We start from the raw sequence: 15,170 nt of genomic DNA on the forward strand, positions 1-15,170 counted from the left end.
ATCCTTTTACTTGGACTAGTAATAAGCATGGTACTGGTAAATATAAGTCTAGACTTGACAGAGATATGATAAACAGTAAATTTTCATTAGCCTTCCCAGATGTTATTCGCATACATCTTTCCCAAAGTGGCTCTGACGATACACCTATTCTCCTTAACCTTTACAAAATGAATAAGGTTGTAGGTAGAAATTGGATGTTTTTGGAACATTGGTTATAAAATGATAGTTATCAAAATGAAATTAAAAATTCTTGGTCGGATCATTATGTGGTTTCTAATGCTTTTGTTTTTTCAAGTTGTCTAACATTATACATGTCCTGTCTAAATGGCATACAAATACTTTTGGTAATATCCAAAGCATAAATGAAGAGTACAAGAATACTGCAATGAACTTGCAAGAGCTGATAGAGTCGAAATTACTGAAGACCTTGATCTAATGTCGAAGAAAATATGTGAAGCTAGTCAGAGAAAAATTAATGTAAAGAGTGAGGATCAAAAGAAAACTAAGAAATCAAAAAGATCTAGAAACATTGAAGATGAACTAGTAGAAAACACTACATATGTCCTCCAAACTAACGACTTACACAAGAGTATAATTGATTGTAATCCTGGAAAAGGTCTAATCACTTCTGAATCTGATGGCATGGAGCATGACTTGATTGAAGAAGGAGACTTGAATGAATATGAGTACTTTCATGGCTTGGAGGAGGCATCTTTTGTTGTGGTAATCATTCTCTCATACTCAAAACCTCATTTTTTTACTTTCTCAAGTTTTTGCTACTAATTTGTTAAACTTTAAAACTAGCCAATAATTCATCCTCAATTGTTCCGATTATTCTATCTCCAGTTTTTATTGCTTTACTATGAAGGTCTTTAGATGGAACTTTCAAGGTATCCTAGGAAAAGACACTTGAGATCATCGGAATCATCTTAATAACTTGCATGCCCCTGACATCATTTTTCCATCTCAAACAAAATAAATGATGATAGACTTATTAGATTAACAAATTTCTGGAGCATGCCTAATAAAGTTTATGTCCCTTCTGTGGGAGCAGCTGGTGGTCTTATTTTGTTGTGGAAAGATGTTTTTATCTTGATATAGTGGATAGCACTGGGAAAATGATTCATGTTATAGTTACAAATGACCTTAGTAAAGGGGAATGGTTTCTTTTAGGAGATCTAAAAGAACAAGCCAGTCAGTGGTCATACATTAATGATCTTAGTAAGTCTGTCAACATTCTTTGGGTTCTTTTAGGAGATCTAAACATCACAATTGATCATGTAGAAAGAAAATCTCATTCTACCAATACTACTTCTTCCGAAGTACTAGCTCTAATTAAAGATTCTGACTTAACAGACTTTGGATTTAGTGGAAATCCTTTTACTTGGACTAGTAATAAGCATGGTACTGGTAAATATAAGTCTAGACTTGACAGAGATATGATAAACAGTAAATTTTCATTAGCCTTCCCAGATGTTATTCGCATACATCTTTCCCAAAGTGGCTCTGACGATACACCTATTCTCCTTAACCTTTACAAAATGAATAAGGTTGTAGGTAGAAATTGGATGTTTTTGGAACATTGGTTATAAAATGATAGTTATCAAAATGAAATTAAAAATTCTTGGTCGGATCATTATGTGGTTTCTAATGCTTTTGTTTTTTCAAGTTGTCTAACATTATACATGTCCTGTCTAAATGGCATAAAAATACTTTTGGTAATATCCATAGCATAAATTCATGAATTACAAGCCAGTATTTCTCAGCTCCAAGCTTCGGATATTAATGGCAACAATAGAGATGCAGTTGTCAGACATGATAGGGATATCAACTCTTTAAATAATATCCTAGCAAGCTCCAACAGGAAAAAAGCATTACTTCAATGATATGTACAAGAACTCCAAATATATTCATATCAGAGCCAATAGAATAAGAGCACGCAACAAAATAGACTAGTTGCTTTCTCCAGATAGGTCCTTGTATAGAGATATAAAATCTCTTGATGCTCTCCTCAGCAAACACTTTCAAAATATTATGACTACATCATCGCCAACAGACATCTATCATTTTCTTCAGTATATATCTTTATGTATCACAGAAGAAGACAATCAGCAACTGGAAGCAACTCCAACTGAAGAAGAAATACATAATGCTCTAGTGACTATGAACCTTTGGACATCTCCGGGTCCGGATGGATTTCCACCAAGCTTCTACCAATCAGAATGGAAAATAGTTAAGGAGGATGTTTGCAGTATGATCAATTCGTTTTTTTCACTTTGGTTTTCTTCTGAAGAATCTCAACAAGACTGGAGTTTCACTAATACCAAAGTCTCAATATCCTCATAACCGGAAGACTTTAGATCAATTGCTTTGTGCAGCACTTTCTATAGAATTATCTCTAAGATAATTTCTTTGAGACTGAAGAAACAATATTATCTCTCCTATGCAGGCTATATATGTACCAGGCTGCAATAATTTCTGAGAATGTTTGTTTAGTTGAACAAATGATTCAATCAATGAAGAGAAGAAAAAAAGTGGTCGTCTTACCCTCAAGATGGAATGTCAAAATATTTTGATAGGCCATAGTGGAGTTTTTTTATGGATATACTTAAAAAAAAATTGGTTTTGGTGACAAGCTTTGTCAGCTTATACACCAATGCATAAGCACGATTGAGATTGAAATACTTCTAAATGGTTCTCCAACTTCATATTTTCATCCAATTCGTGGAATACGTCAAGGGGATCCATTATCACCTTTCTTATTCATCTTAGCCATAAAGTTTTTTTCCATCTATCTAACTCATTACCATTGGAAAACTCACAAGTATAAAAATTTCAAGATCAGTACCTAACGTGAACCATTTACTATTTGTAGATGATTTCCTTTTGTTATGTAAGGCTAACCCCATTAAACTCAAAAGCTTTTTCGAGTTATTGATCACTTCATTTCATGTTCAGGTCAACTGATAAACTTCGGTAAGTCAGTTGCTTTCTTCAATTTGATAGGGATCCAGTTTACTGCCATGACTTAAGTTGTATTCTTCAAGTTAGAGAACTAAACATTAAGATGAAAAGAATCTGAGTATTCCGGGTTTTTTTTTGGCAGAAACAAAAAGGTTCCATTTTCCATTCTTATTGACAAAATGGGTGATAGATTCTCAAAGTGGAATGCTAGAACATGTCAGAAGAATCACGTTAGGTTATGATCAGAAATGTCTCTAATACAATCCCAATACACCATATGACTAGTTTCAAACTTCCGGATGTTACCATTAATAAATTAAACTCATCTCAACAGGCCTTCTGGAGAGACAAGAAATCCAACAAAGGTAAACATATTGTCACTTGGAAAAGAGCTATCAATCCAAAGGAAGAAGCGGTCTTGGTTTTCGTGACATGCACATCTTCAACAGAGCATTACTTGCTAAATCGGCTTGGAAACTCTGTACGAAAAAATATTTTATATGGCCAAATCTCTAAAGGCGAAATATTTTCCAGATGGTAATATTTTTGATATAAAGGAAAAATCTAATTTCACATGGTCATACAGTAGCATCATATTGGAATTACATTTCGTTCAGAGGTTCGATTGTTGGAGTCTAGGTAATGTTTAAACAATTCTAATATGGAAGCAGAGGTAGATACTAAAGATTCACACTTCTCCTCAACCAAAACAGGGGTGTCTTATTCATCAAGACTATACTCATGTTAACCAATAATTCATCCCATATACTTTTTCCTGGAATATGACTCTACTTAATGAGTTGTTTGATATGGATACAATTAATTATATTCTCAATATTTCTTTTCACAGGGATTATGATGATGGACTCATTTGGCTTCTTGAAAAAAATGGTAACTTCACTATCAAGTCTTGTTATTGTAAGATGTATGAAGAAGCTAATCTTACTCCGTAAGTTGGTCCTAGGTAACAAAGGATCTATACTACAATGTGGAAGTTACCTCTTCTACCAAGAATCCATCAGTTTCTATGGAAAGCAATTTCTGTATTTCTTCCTACCAAAGATGCTCTTGGAAAAGCAATAGTTGGTGTGCCCTTTCTGTGGACAATATACAGAGTCTGCAGCTCATGTTATTATGAACTACAATTTCTCGATATTGGTTTAGTTCTCTGCTATAGGTTGGTCTTCCAGTAATCACAAAAATCTGTCAGATTGGATATGCAACTGATTTGATAGCTTACACAACAAGCAAATCTCTGAATTAGAAGTTTTTAAAAGATTTATCATTGCTTGGTGTATCTGGTCTGAAAAATGTGAAAAAATCTTTGAAATAAAAGATCAACTACATAAAAGATTGTTCAGAGGTTTAGACTGTTAACTGAAGAACACGCAGTCTAAGAAACCTATTTTTTCCATTAGAGAACAGAGGGTTAATCTTAGGGCTGCACATGGGCGGGTATGGACGGGTATAAGCTAAAACCAACCTCGCACCCACAGACTGCGGGTTTTTTTTCATAACCAACCCCGCACCCACAAACAGCGGGCGGGTTTTGTTACCCACCTGCTACGGGTTGGGCGAGTATGGGTTTAAACCCGCTTAAACCCGCTTTATATTTTATAATCATTCAGTGGATATCATTATATACTATTATAGTACATCATTACAGCTTAATTAATTAAGTGAATTAGTATTATTAATCCTTGGAAGGAGTTCAGAGTTCTTATAGTAATGTATAATCTGTACAAACAGACAGTCTAATGATTACTGTTTACTCCAAATCAGAATACTAGTTGGTGACATGCAGCATTCAGAGTTTTCTTTTAAAACTGTTTTCACGTAGATGCTTTTTCAGGTTGCTAAATTTTTCCCTACACAAATGATGAACACTGCACGCAGCCTAAAATGAAAAGGAATAAAAAACTTGGATCGAATTGACAAGAAAATAAAAGTTACAGCCTAGATTTTACTAGTGTTCAGCAGTTACAATTAAATGAGGATATCCTACACCTACAACCCTTAAATCTATTTTGGAAGCTACGTAGCAAAATACAACGATGAACAAGACGGTGAATATTAGTTGGTCTAGTCGATGGACCTTCATAGTTCCAAGACTGCATGTCAGGATTAGTTCATAATGGACGACTAGGATTAGTTCTATCTAATGGTATATAATTTGCGGGTTTTGTGGGCCAAGATAAAACCAACCTCGCACCCACAGACAGCGGTTTTTTTTATAACCAATCCCGCACCTACAACGGGCGGGTTTGGACAAAAAAAACCACGTATTTTGCGGGTACGGGAGGGTTTGGGTATCATGGGCGGGTCTTGTGTAGCCCTAGTTAATCGTCAGAACTTACATTGGATACCTCCTCCTTTAGATTTCTTTAAGATTAACTGTGATGGCTCTTTCAAGAAACTAATAAGTCAGGTGGTATAGGTTTAATTATTCGTAATTTTGCAGGTGAACAACAAGCAGCAAGCTGCATCCATATATAAAAGATATCAAGAGTTCATTGCAAGATGAATGCGTTGGACCGTGGAAAGTTGTACAATGGTCTAAAGAACTTGAACCGGAGAAGGTTCACTTTGAGCGTGACGCGAAAGTGGTGGTGGATGTAGTCAATAAAGAAATGGTTTAACTGGCTGGAGAATGCTTACTTACATCAAGGACATTAAATTGTTTTTTTACAATTTTTACCTCTTGGAAATGCTAGTACATTACAAAAGAGAGAAATAAAATAGCAGATATCCTATCTAAGATAGTTAGAGTGAATGGTTTAACTAGATTTGGATTGACTCTTGTCCTAATGAGATCATATCCCAATTACTTGAAGATATTGATTATGTAACAACTTAATTCTTGCAATAAATCTGAAAAAGCGGGGGTCTAATAACCACACCCAATATTTCGTTCGGCAATCTGTATGGACTAACTACAATATAATTCCAAGAGTTATATCTCAATTTCTCAACACAATCTTCAATCGAACATATAGAGATCCGTGTTCCTAATTGATTTGAGAAATAACTTGAACGGTATCAAAAACCAATGTTCAAGTGTCAATCAATTTCACTCAACAACCAAAGGTCGGATTTACCAATTGATTGAACTACGCACAATATGTGATATTTCAATTATATAAAAATATAATGCGGAAAAGAAATGACACAGACACTAGAAGTTTTGTAAATAAGAAACCGCAAATGCTGAAAACCCTCGGGACCTAGTCCAATTTTGAATACCATATTGTATTAAGCCGCTACAGACACTATCCTACTACAAGTTAACTTCGGACTGGAATGTAGTTGAGCCCCAATCAATATGACACTGATTAAGGTAAATTCGTATTCCTTAAGACTCTGAATCCCAGCAGCACTTTACACACTTGATTCCCTTAGTTGATCTCACCCACAACTAAGAGTTGCTACGACCCAAAGTCGAAGACTTAATAAACAAATATGTCTCCCACAGAAAAGTATATTCTGATAGATAAATCTGTCTCCCACAGAAATACCTATGAAGTTTTTGTTCCGCCTTTTGATAAATCAAGGTGAACAGTAACCAATTGATAATTCGGTCTTATATTCCCGAAGAACAGCCTAGAAATATCAATCACCTCACAATAACTTAAATATATGGTAGTTGAATAAGTTATTGTGGAATCAAAAAGAATGAGACGAAGAGCGTTATGATTACTTTTTATATCTTACTGTTGATGGGAAAAAACGATTTGCTGGTTTTTTAGGAAGTGGTGGAACGACCGTGCGGACGGAGACTCCTCAACCGATCAAACTGCCTAACCTCAAACAGATGCACTGCACTGGAGTGCTTTGAGTTCGAGAGATCAATTTGTAGGACTCCGGTCTAAACCAAGACATGGTCGTTCCTGAGTCAATTCGGTCACAAAGAGGGAAGAGGGTTGGTCTGTAGGAGGGAAGCTGAGAAGTGTGTGAGATCAATAATGATCAAGGATTGTGAATATGTTGTGGGTTTATGCAAATGAAGAATAAGTTTGAATTATGCTCAATTGAGAGATTGTTGCTCACATGATGATTCTTGGTTAGACGATGGATGTTGTCTGTCCGACCAATCTTGTCCTCAATCGTGAATTCAGAAACTTATTTATATTGCTAGAATGTAGACACCTTGATCTCCAGGAAATGTGACGGTTGCTCGAGTGAAAGAGTGCGAAAGTGGGAAATCATGGTTCAACCAGTTCCAGGTCGTGCAGAGACTTGGTTGATTGTACACCTACTAATTTGCGAACTCCCTCAACTGCTTGCACGACTTACTCACATTTCTCATCGTGGATGAACGCATGTGCCGTGGGCCTCCATACCAAAACCCTAATTAATATCCCCCATGTGACGTGATTGATGTCTCACGAATGTGGATTCTGCAAGGAAGACGTGTATTTGATTAGTCAGTCGTTGAATTAATTAGACGATGAGTCTAAGTATTGCTCGGTCGAGCATGATTTTCGAATGCTCTAGGATTTATGGGTTGAACATGTCTGTTGGGACGTATAGTTCTCGAATAAATGATGTTGATAATTGAATCAACGTAATTAATATTGATAGTTTGAGCAAATATTGCTCGTATGATGAATTGTTGAATTACTTAATATTGATAGTTAAATCAATATTCCCCATCTGAGCAAATATTGCTCATTTGATAAATTACTGAATATTGATAGTTGAATCGATATTCCTTGTCTAAGCAAACATTGCTCATTGGTAAATTACTGAATATTGATAGTTGAATCAATATTTCTCGTCTAAGAAAATATTGCTTGTCTGAGCAAATATTGCTCATTTGATGAATTACTGAATATTGATAGTTGAATCAATATTCCTCGTAGGAAATATTGCTCTTCTGAGCAAATATTGCTCATTTAAGGAATTACTGAATATTGATAGTTGAATCAATATTCGAGCAAATATTGCTCGTCTGAGCAAATATTGCTCATTTGATGAATTACTGAATATTGATAGTTGAATCAATATTCATCGTCTGAGAAAATATTGCTCATCTGAGCAAACATTGCTCATTTAATAAATTACTGAATATTGATAGTTGAATCAATATTCCTCGTCTAAGCAAATATTGCTCATTTGATGAATTATTGGTAGCATGACCAAATAAAATATTAATTAAAATATTGATAGCTGGACCAAATATTAATCATTATTCCAGATGTTGATTGCTGTATTAACATAAAATTATTAGTGTTTGAACTTGCTCAGAATTATGATTTGCGGAGCATTCAGTTCGAAACCCTAATTTTGATCGATTGTTGATCAGTTGATGATTTACTGAAAATAAGTCACTGAGTGAAGGAGGGACCGGATACATGGGATGATGGTCGACCATGTAGCGCCCAGGTTCTCGAGTGAGCATGCACCAAAGTCCTTTATTGACCTATTGGTGAAAGGATGATCAAATGTTGGTTTAATCATTTATTAAAATAGTGCTCGTCTGAGCGTCATATAATAAAACCTAATTATGGAGATATGAGGACCGTCTAAGGGGTCATGGGACCGGCCCTTGGTTCTCGTGGGACCAGTTGGTGGTCGATTGAGCAAATCCCAAGTTGGTTGGAGAGAGTTTGGGCCCAATATGAACTGTTGAGAGCTAATTAGGTCAAAGTTATGAAAGAGTGTGGGACCGGCTCCTTGCAATCCTAAGGGCCGACATTAGTCGGTCAAGGTGGCATGCCCATGTCACCATACTGCTCGTGTCTCAGTCCTGAGATTTTTGGTATTTTCTGGTGCATATTTGAGCAATATTTTGGATTTTCAGACGAGTTTGATCTTAACTGAAACTCTTAATTTTGCTCGAATGATCAAGTAGAACTTTGCTCGTGCGACCGATATTTTGAGAATATTAAAATAATAATATTTTAATTTTTGACGTGAGAAGCCTAGTCGGTCATGTGGCCATTTGACTTTTTGGCTTTTTCATGGTTTGACAATATTTGAGAAAATATTGAAAAACTAGGGTTTTTGCTCAAACGAAGGAGTTTCATGAGATGAAGGAAATAATAATATGAGAAAATAAGGAACTGTAAGGTGTGGGACTGGTCACGGCTAGGGCATGGACGGCCGGTTAGGTGTCCCGGTCCCGTGACGCTTTTTCCTGTTTTTTATTATTTTTTCATCGTTTGAAGGAAAATATGGAGAAACTAAGAGTTTTGCTCAAACGAGGGAGTTTGCTCAAATGAAGGAGTCTTCATAAGATGAGAAAAAATAATAAAATAATATAAAATAATGGAAATAGGTGCGGGACCGGAACGGCGGCATGAACGGCCTGTCGGTGGGCCCAGTCCCCTTAAGCGCCTCTTTATTATTTTATTGATATTATTTTCCTTCCTATTTTGCAATGGTTTCCTCGTTTGCCCATATTTTAGAATGCTCGTTCGTGCATTCGGGTGCTCGTTTGTGCATTATTGCTAAATACACTCACACCATTTTCTCAGGGCTTACTCGGTGGTGGCCCAGATGCCCGATCAGTGAATATTTATTACTAATTCATGAAATTCAGCTGAGAATAATTCATGAAACGGAGTAATAAAAATTATTTGAGTATTTATTACTAATTTATGAAATTCATCTGAGAATAATTCATGAAACGGAGTAATAAAATTAGTTGAGTATCTATTACTAATCCATGGAATCCATCTAAGGGTTAGCTATGAAACAGAGTAATGAGATATAATAGATTATTTTCTAGGAATTCAGTTGATGAATGACACGCTAGAATTAACCTATTTGTAGAATTGAGATATGAAACAATTGAAGCATCGTACTCGTTCTGAGGGGGTGTATAGTCAAGGAACAACGAGCAGCGTGACGTTCTTAAGGAGGATCTATACTAAAATACAATATGTCTAGGAGCCGCCCAATCACTAAGAGATTTTATACAAGGTCTCTCTACGTAGTCAGGGAACAAGCAGCGTGACGTCCTGAAGGCGTTAGGCTCTATACTAGCATGCAATATGTTTAGGAGCCGCCCAATCATTTTTATTCTATGTAGAGGTGATGATGAAATATGTGAAGCATCGAAAGCTCAACTGAGAGGCCTTTCGAGAAACATATTCATCATAGCCCTGAGAGGAACGTTCACTCAGTCAGAGATGGTGAAATGGTTCACAGATCATAAAATATGAATTGTCACATACATTCGTGAAGCTATCCAGAAACATGAAGTATCATGATTTTACGATTTTAGCCCTTGCCGAAAATCCACCATCAACACTTACCTATCGGAAATAAATCTCGAGCAAATCTTAGAGAAGATAGTACTCAATACGATAGAACAAGTAAGATCTGAACACGCAATTACAGATAAAATAGTTGGGTCTGGATTCAGAATCCCAATGAAGTCTTTAAATCGTTAACCTATAATGGTTTTAAGAAAAGCCTAGGTTAAAGGAGAATCGACTCTAGTCGCAACTAGTATCACACAGGAGGTGCAGGGATTAGTTTTCCCAGTTGCTAGAGTTCTCCCTTATATAGTCTTCAAATCAGGGTTTGATAGCTTTGGAAAAGCAATCAATATTCACCGTTAGATGAAAACCTGATTTAAGATTCAAGCTAAGTTTGCTTAAAACCAAAGTAATATCTCTCCACCGTTAGATGGTCTTAGCTTGTTACACACAAATGAAATATACCTTCATTTAGATATGAATAACCGTACCTAAACATGTATATTGAGTTGGCTCAATAACAGTTAACCGAAATTAGCCATATGAACATTTTTTTGTTAACCACATTCATCTTAACACTTTTAGATCAAATAATAATCAAATGAATCTAATTGTGTTACTCATAGAGTTGTTCAATTGTTTATATTCTCATAGAAGTATACAAGACACAATTGAAGCAAAATCAGATTGATTCAAAAGAATCAGTTCATGAACATTTTAGCACGGTTTGCAAAGATTGCATTCCTTAATTTATAAATGTGTTTTTTCATGAGTATGCAAACGGGTACACAAACTAGAGTTCCGGACTTTGATCTTTTTTGATGGTTCACAAACGGGATACGCATACTGTCGTTCCAGACCGAACTCAGGTGAAACAGTTTGTAAACGGGTACACAAACTTGGTTCCCAAACTTTAACAGTTAAAACCATTCGCATACGGGTATGCATAGTTGGTTCTCGGACCTGAATCATTCTTACAACAGTTTGCATATGGGTATTCATACTTTGCTATATCCCGACAATGGTTAATTGTTTTAAACTACCATTTCAATCATTGAAACATCCTTATAAGACGACAATATATGTCTCACACAAACTATTAGCTTATAAGTAATTTTCAAGTGATCGAATGATCAATACAAAACATTCCGAGTCTACATCAAATGACTGTGTCACACAAATCATGTAAAATGTTATAAGGCGATTTTCACATGATCATCTTTTGACTCATTATTTAGTTTCCAACAAATAACTTGTTTCCAACTAAACTCGTCAAGAATGACGATGAACGTAGTTAAAGCAAAAATATTTCTAATACATATTTCGAGAAAGATATAAGCGATTTAAACTCATATCAAAATATCAAATGTGTATAATGTAAAGTCTATATAGTTATATGACTTAGTCTCAATAGAAGATAGAATAGAATAGACTTCTGAGTGATAGATGAGTTCAAGTCTCCACATATCTTTTGTTGATGAAGTTCCTCCAAGCTCCCCTTAGCAGATCTTCGTCTTTAATCGATAAACGCCGTGAATTCTAAAGCTCAACTACACATTATATCCTAATGTGAGACATAACTATAAGTTGACTAGAAATCAAGACTTATATTTTTGACAGCTAAACTTGACAAACAAGCTTGAGATAGCAACACTTACGAGTTCGACCGAGCAGTTCTCTAACAAAATCAATCTTTTGTTTCAAAAAAAGATAAATCTTTTTGAAAAATACAACATATGGTTGGGAGTTCATATTTTTCCAACCGTAGACAAAGTCAGATTAACTTACGGTTGGGAAAATTTTGATTGTTTTTTAATTTAACATGTGGCTAGATTTTTTAACTATGAACAATATATACGGTTGGTAGTTCATATTTTCCCAACCGTAAAAGATTTCTGCGGTTGCAAATTCGTATTTTCCCAACCAATTTTACGGTTAGTAAGAAACAGTGTGAGTTCAGATACTTGGTTGTAGAGCCTAAACCTAGCACGAAACATATGGACCGCGATGAAAACGACAAGTATTTATGGAAGTTGAAAAAAATCAAGTTTGTAATTTTGAAAAAATAGTTTGGAGGAGGATGAGGAAAAGATTAAGCACTATGTGACCGCTTACTTGTTGTATCATATAGAAAGCCTTATTTTCCCCGTCACTTCTTGAAATAAGGTATATCCCCATCATTTCCAGCTTTTGGAGGACTTCGATGCAGTCGACAACCACTCTTTGGGAACTACAGTGCTTGCTTTCCTTCATTACCAACGGAGGAAAGCTTCTAAGGTCAATACTTTACTTTTTTTTGCTCAATAATAATTTTTATTAACAGCCAAAATATTTTTCAAGAGTACAAAAAAGATTAACCAAAAATACCAAAAACAGAAAACAAAAAAATAGTCTTAAGCTATTAACAAAACAGAGAGCTTGAAATTATGATTTCACATTCTAAGTGAATCTGTAATATGCTTGGTTCTCCTTTTCTAATTGGAATAAGAAAGGTGGTCTTGAATTATACATCATGCTCTCCTTTTCTCATTCTTGATCCTTTATTTGCTAGAGAGTCAGCTGAGAAATTAGTTTATATGTAGCTATGGCATAGCTCTAGTTCTACAACACTATCACGGATTTTTCTCCATCGGTTAATAGAAAACCAAGGAATTCTGTGAGTTTTAAAAGCTTCAATAACTGCCTGAGTATCTGATCTGAAAATAAGATGAGTGTATCCTTTATGAATGGCCCATTCTCCAGCAAATAGTATGGCTAAGACTTCAGCATAATAATTTTTAGCAATTCCTAATCCACCTGCAATAGCTACTATGCATTCTCCTTCACTGTTTCTGGCTATAAATCCATATCCAGCTACACCTGGATTTCCTTGAGAAGCACCATCAGAGCAGAGAAGAAGTTTCCCTACTTGTGGAAGATTGAAGAATATTGTCTGTATTATAGATATTCTGATGTTTCTGCATTTTAGACCAAAATATTTTAAGACTTGTAAATCATATGTTGTATTCCACATGTGAGACTTCATTCTGATTTCACACTCTGCAGTAAACTTCAAAATTCTATCTTGAATAATCTTTGCATTTGGTCTCTCTTCATCATACACACAACTGTTTCTATGGAACCAGATCTCCTTTATTGTTATGAGAGATGTCATTCTCCATAGTTCTTTGATAGCTGGACTGTTATGCTTTGCTAATGATAGCATTTCCTCTGCAGATCTTGGATTTAAGAAACAAAATATCCCATCAAGCCATTTCCAAATGATCTCACTGAAGTCACAATGCCATAGTATATGGTCAAGATTTTCTTCTGATTTTTTTGCAAAAAATGCATCTTGAGCTAGTTTAAATTTCCTAGTTTTCATTTTGCTATCTTTAGGAACAATTCCCCTAAATTTTTTCCATACATTGCTTGCAATACTAGGATGGACAGATGAAGACCATACCTGCTTTGTCCATGACAATTTTGGAAATTTTCTTCTCACACATTCCACAGCTGAAGCAACTGTAAATTCTCCAGTAATAGATCCACAACAAATTTTCTTTTCTTAATTTGAACACACCGCAGGAAGCTCATTTGGTTGTATCATTTCCAAAACTTCAGCTGGTAACACCCATTCTCCTTTTAGAAGTAGATCAGATACCTTCATATCAGGGAAAAGATTTATGTATTCATTTGCTGGGAATAGATCTTTTAGTGCTCTGTCCTTCACCCAAGCATCTTGACATACTGAGGTTTTAGAACCATCACCCACTATCCATCTTGAATTATCTTGTATATCTTCTTTCACCCATTTTAGACCTGGTAAAATAGAAGATTTTTTATAGTACTTTATCCAATCACCATTTTTTGTCATATGTTTCTCTTGGAAGTATTTTTCCCACTCATCTGATCCAGTTTGTATTTTCCAGAGCATCTTCATTAGGAGGGCTTTATTTATTACTTCTAATCTTCTCAAACCTAAACCACCTTCTTCCATTGGAGCACATACATAGTACAATTTTAAAGTTATACATTTTCTTGTGGAGGGATCACCAGACCATAAAAAATTTCTTATAATTCTTTCCACCTCTTGAATAACTCTCTTGGGCCAGTTATAAACTGACATGTTGTATATAGGTATACTGCAGATAAAATGCTTCACTAAAATTAGTCTTTCTTGAAATGAATGTAATTTACCTTTCCATCCAGCAATATTTTCTTGAATTTTCTCCACACATCCCCATACATGATATGATGTTATGCATCCAGGAGATAATATAATACCTAAATACATATCTGGAAAAGAAGCTAGTGGCATATTGCATTCATTTGCCAATTGAGATTTTATAAGCTCACTAGTTCCTCCAATAAAGCATTTAATTTTTTCAAAGTTAACTCTTTGGCCTGATGAAGTTTGATAGTCTTTGAGCAAATTGAGAAGTTTTCTAATGTTTCTCTTATCTGCATTGCAAAATAAGAAGATGTCATCTGCAAATAGAATGTGAGAAGGTTGAACACCATTTCTTGATACCATTGGATAAATTGTTCTGTCTTGAATCATTCTTGATAAAGTTCTACTTAAAAGATCTTCTGCAATAATAAAAAGAAGCGTAGATAAGGGGTCTCCTTGTCTCATCCCTCTACCCACTTCAAAATATCCAACTGGTCCACCATTGAGAAGAACTGATATTCTAGCATATTGTAGTAAGATATGTATCCATTTTATTCCTTTTTCAGAAAAGCCAAACTTTCTCATAACTTGGAAAAGAAATTCCCAACTTAAGGAGTCATATGCTTGAGTTATGTCCAACTTCAGACCCGGATTTCCACCTCTCCTTTTAACATCAATTTCGTTTATCAATTCAGAAGCAAGGACTATTTGTTCTTGTATATTCCTCCCCTTTATAAATGCACCTTCTTGTGGAGATATAACTTTCTGAATCACACTACTCAATCTTGTTGTTATTATTTTTGTTATCACTTTGAAATTGAAATTCATCAAACCTATATGTCTGA

General features: G+C 35.2%; 1 protein-coding gene across 1 annotated transcript; it reads right to left on the bottom strand.

The window, feature by feature from the left end:
• Window positions 1-12,744: 12,744 nt before the first annotated feature.
• LOC113290881 lies at window positions 12,745-13,536 on the bottom strand. The gene has a single exon (XM_026540470.1). It carries the CDS (start codon window positions 13,534-13,536, stop codon window positions 12,745-12,747), a length of 792 nt encoding a protein of 263 aa, XP_026396255.1.
• Window positions 13,537-15,170: the final 1,634 nt, after the last annotated feature.

This window comes from Papaver somniferum, chromosome 6 (genome assembly GCF_003573695.1).
Source record: "Papaver somniferum cultivar HN1 chromosome 6, ASM357369v1, whole genome shotgun sequence".
Lineage (NCBI taxonomy): Eukaryota > Viridiplantae > Streptophyta > Magnoliopsida > Ranunculales > Papaveraceae > Papaver > Papaver somniferum.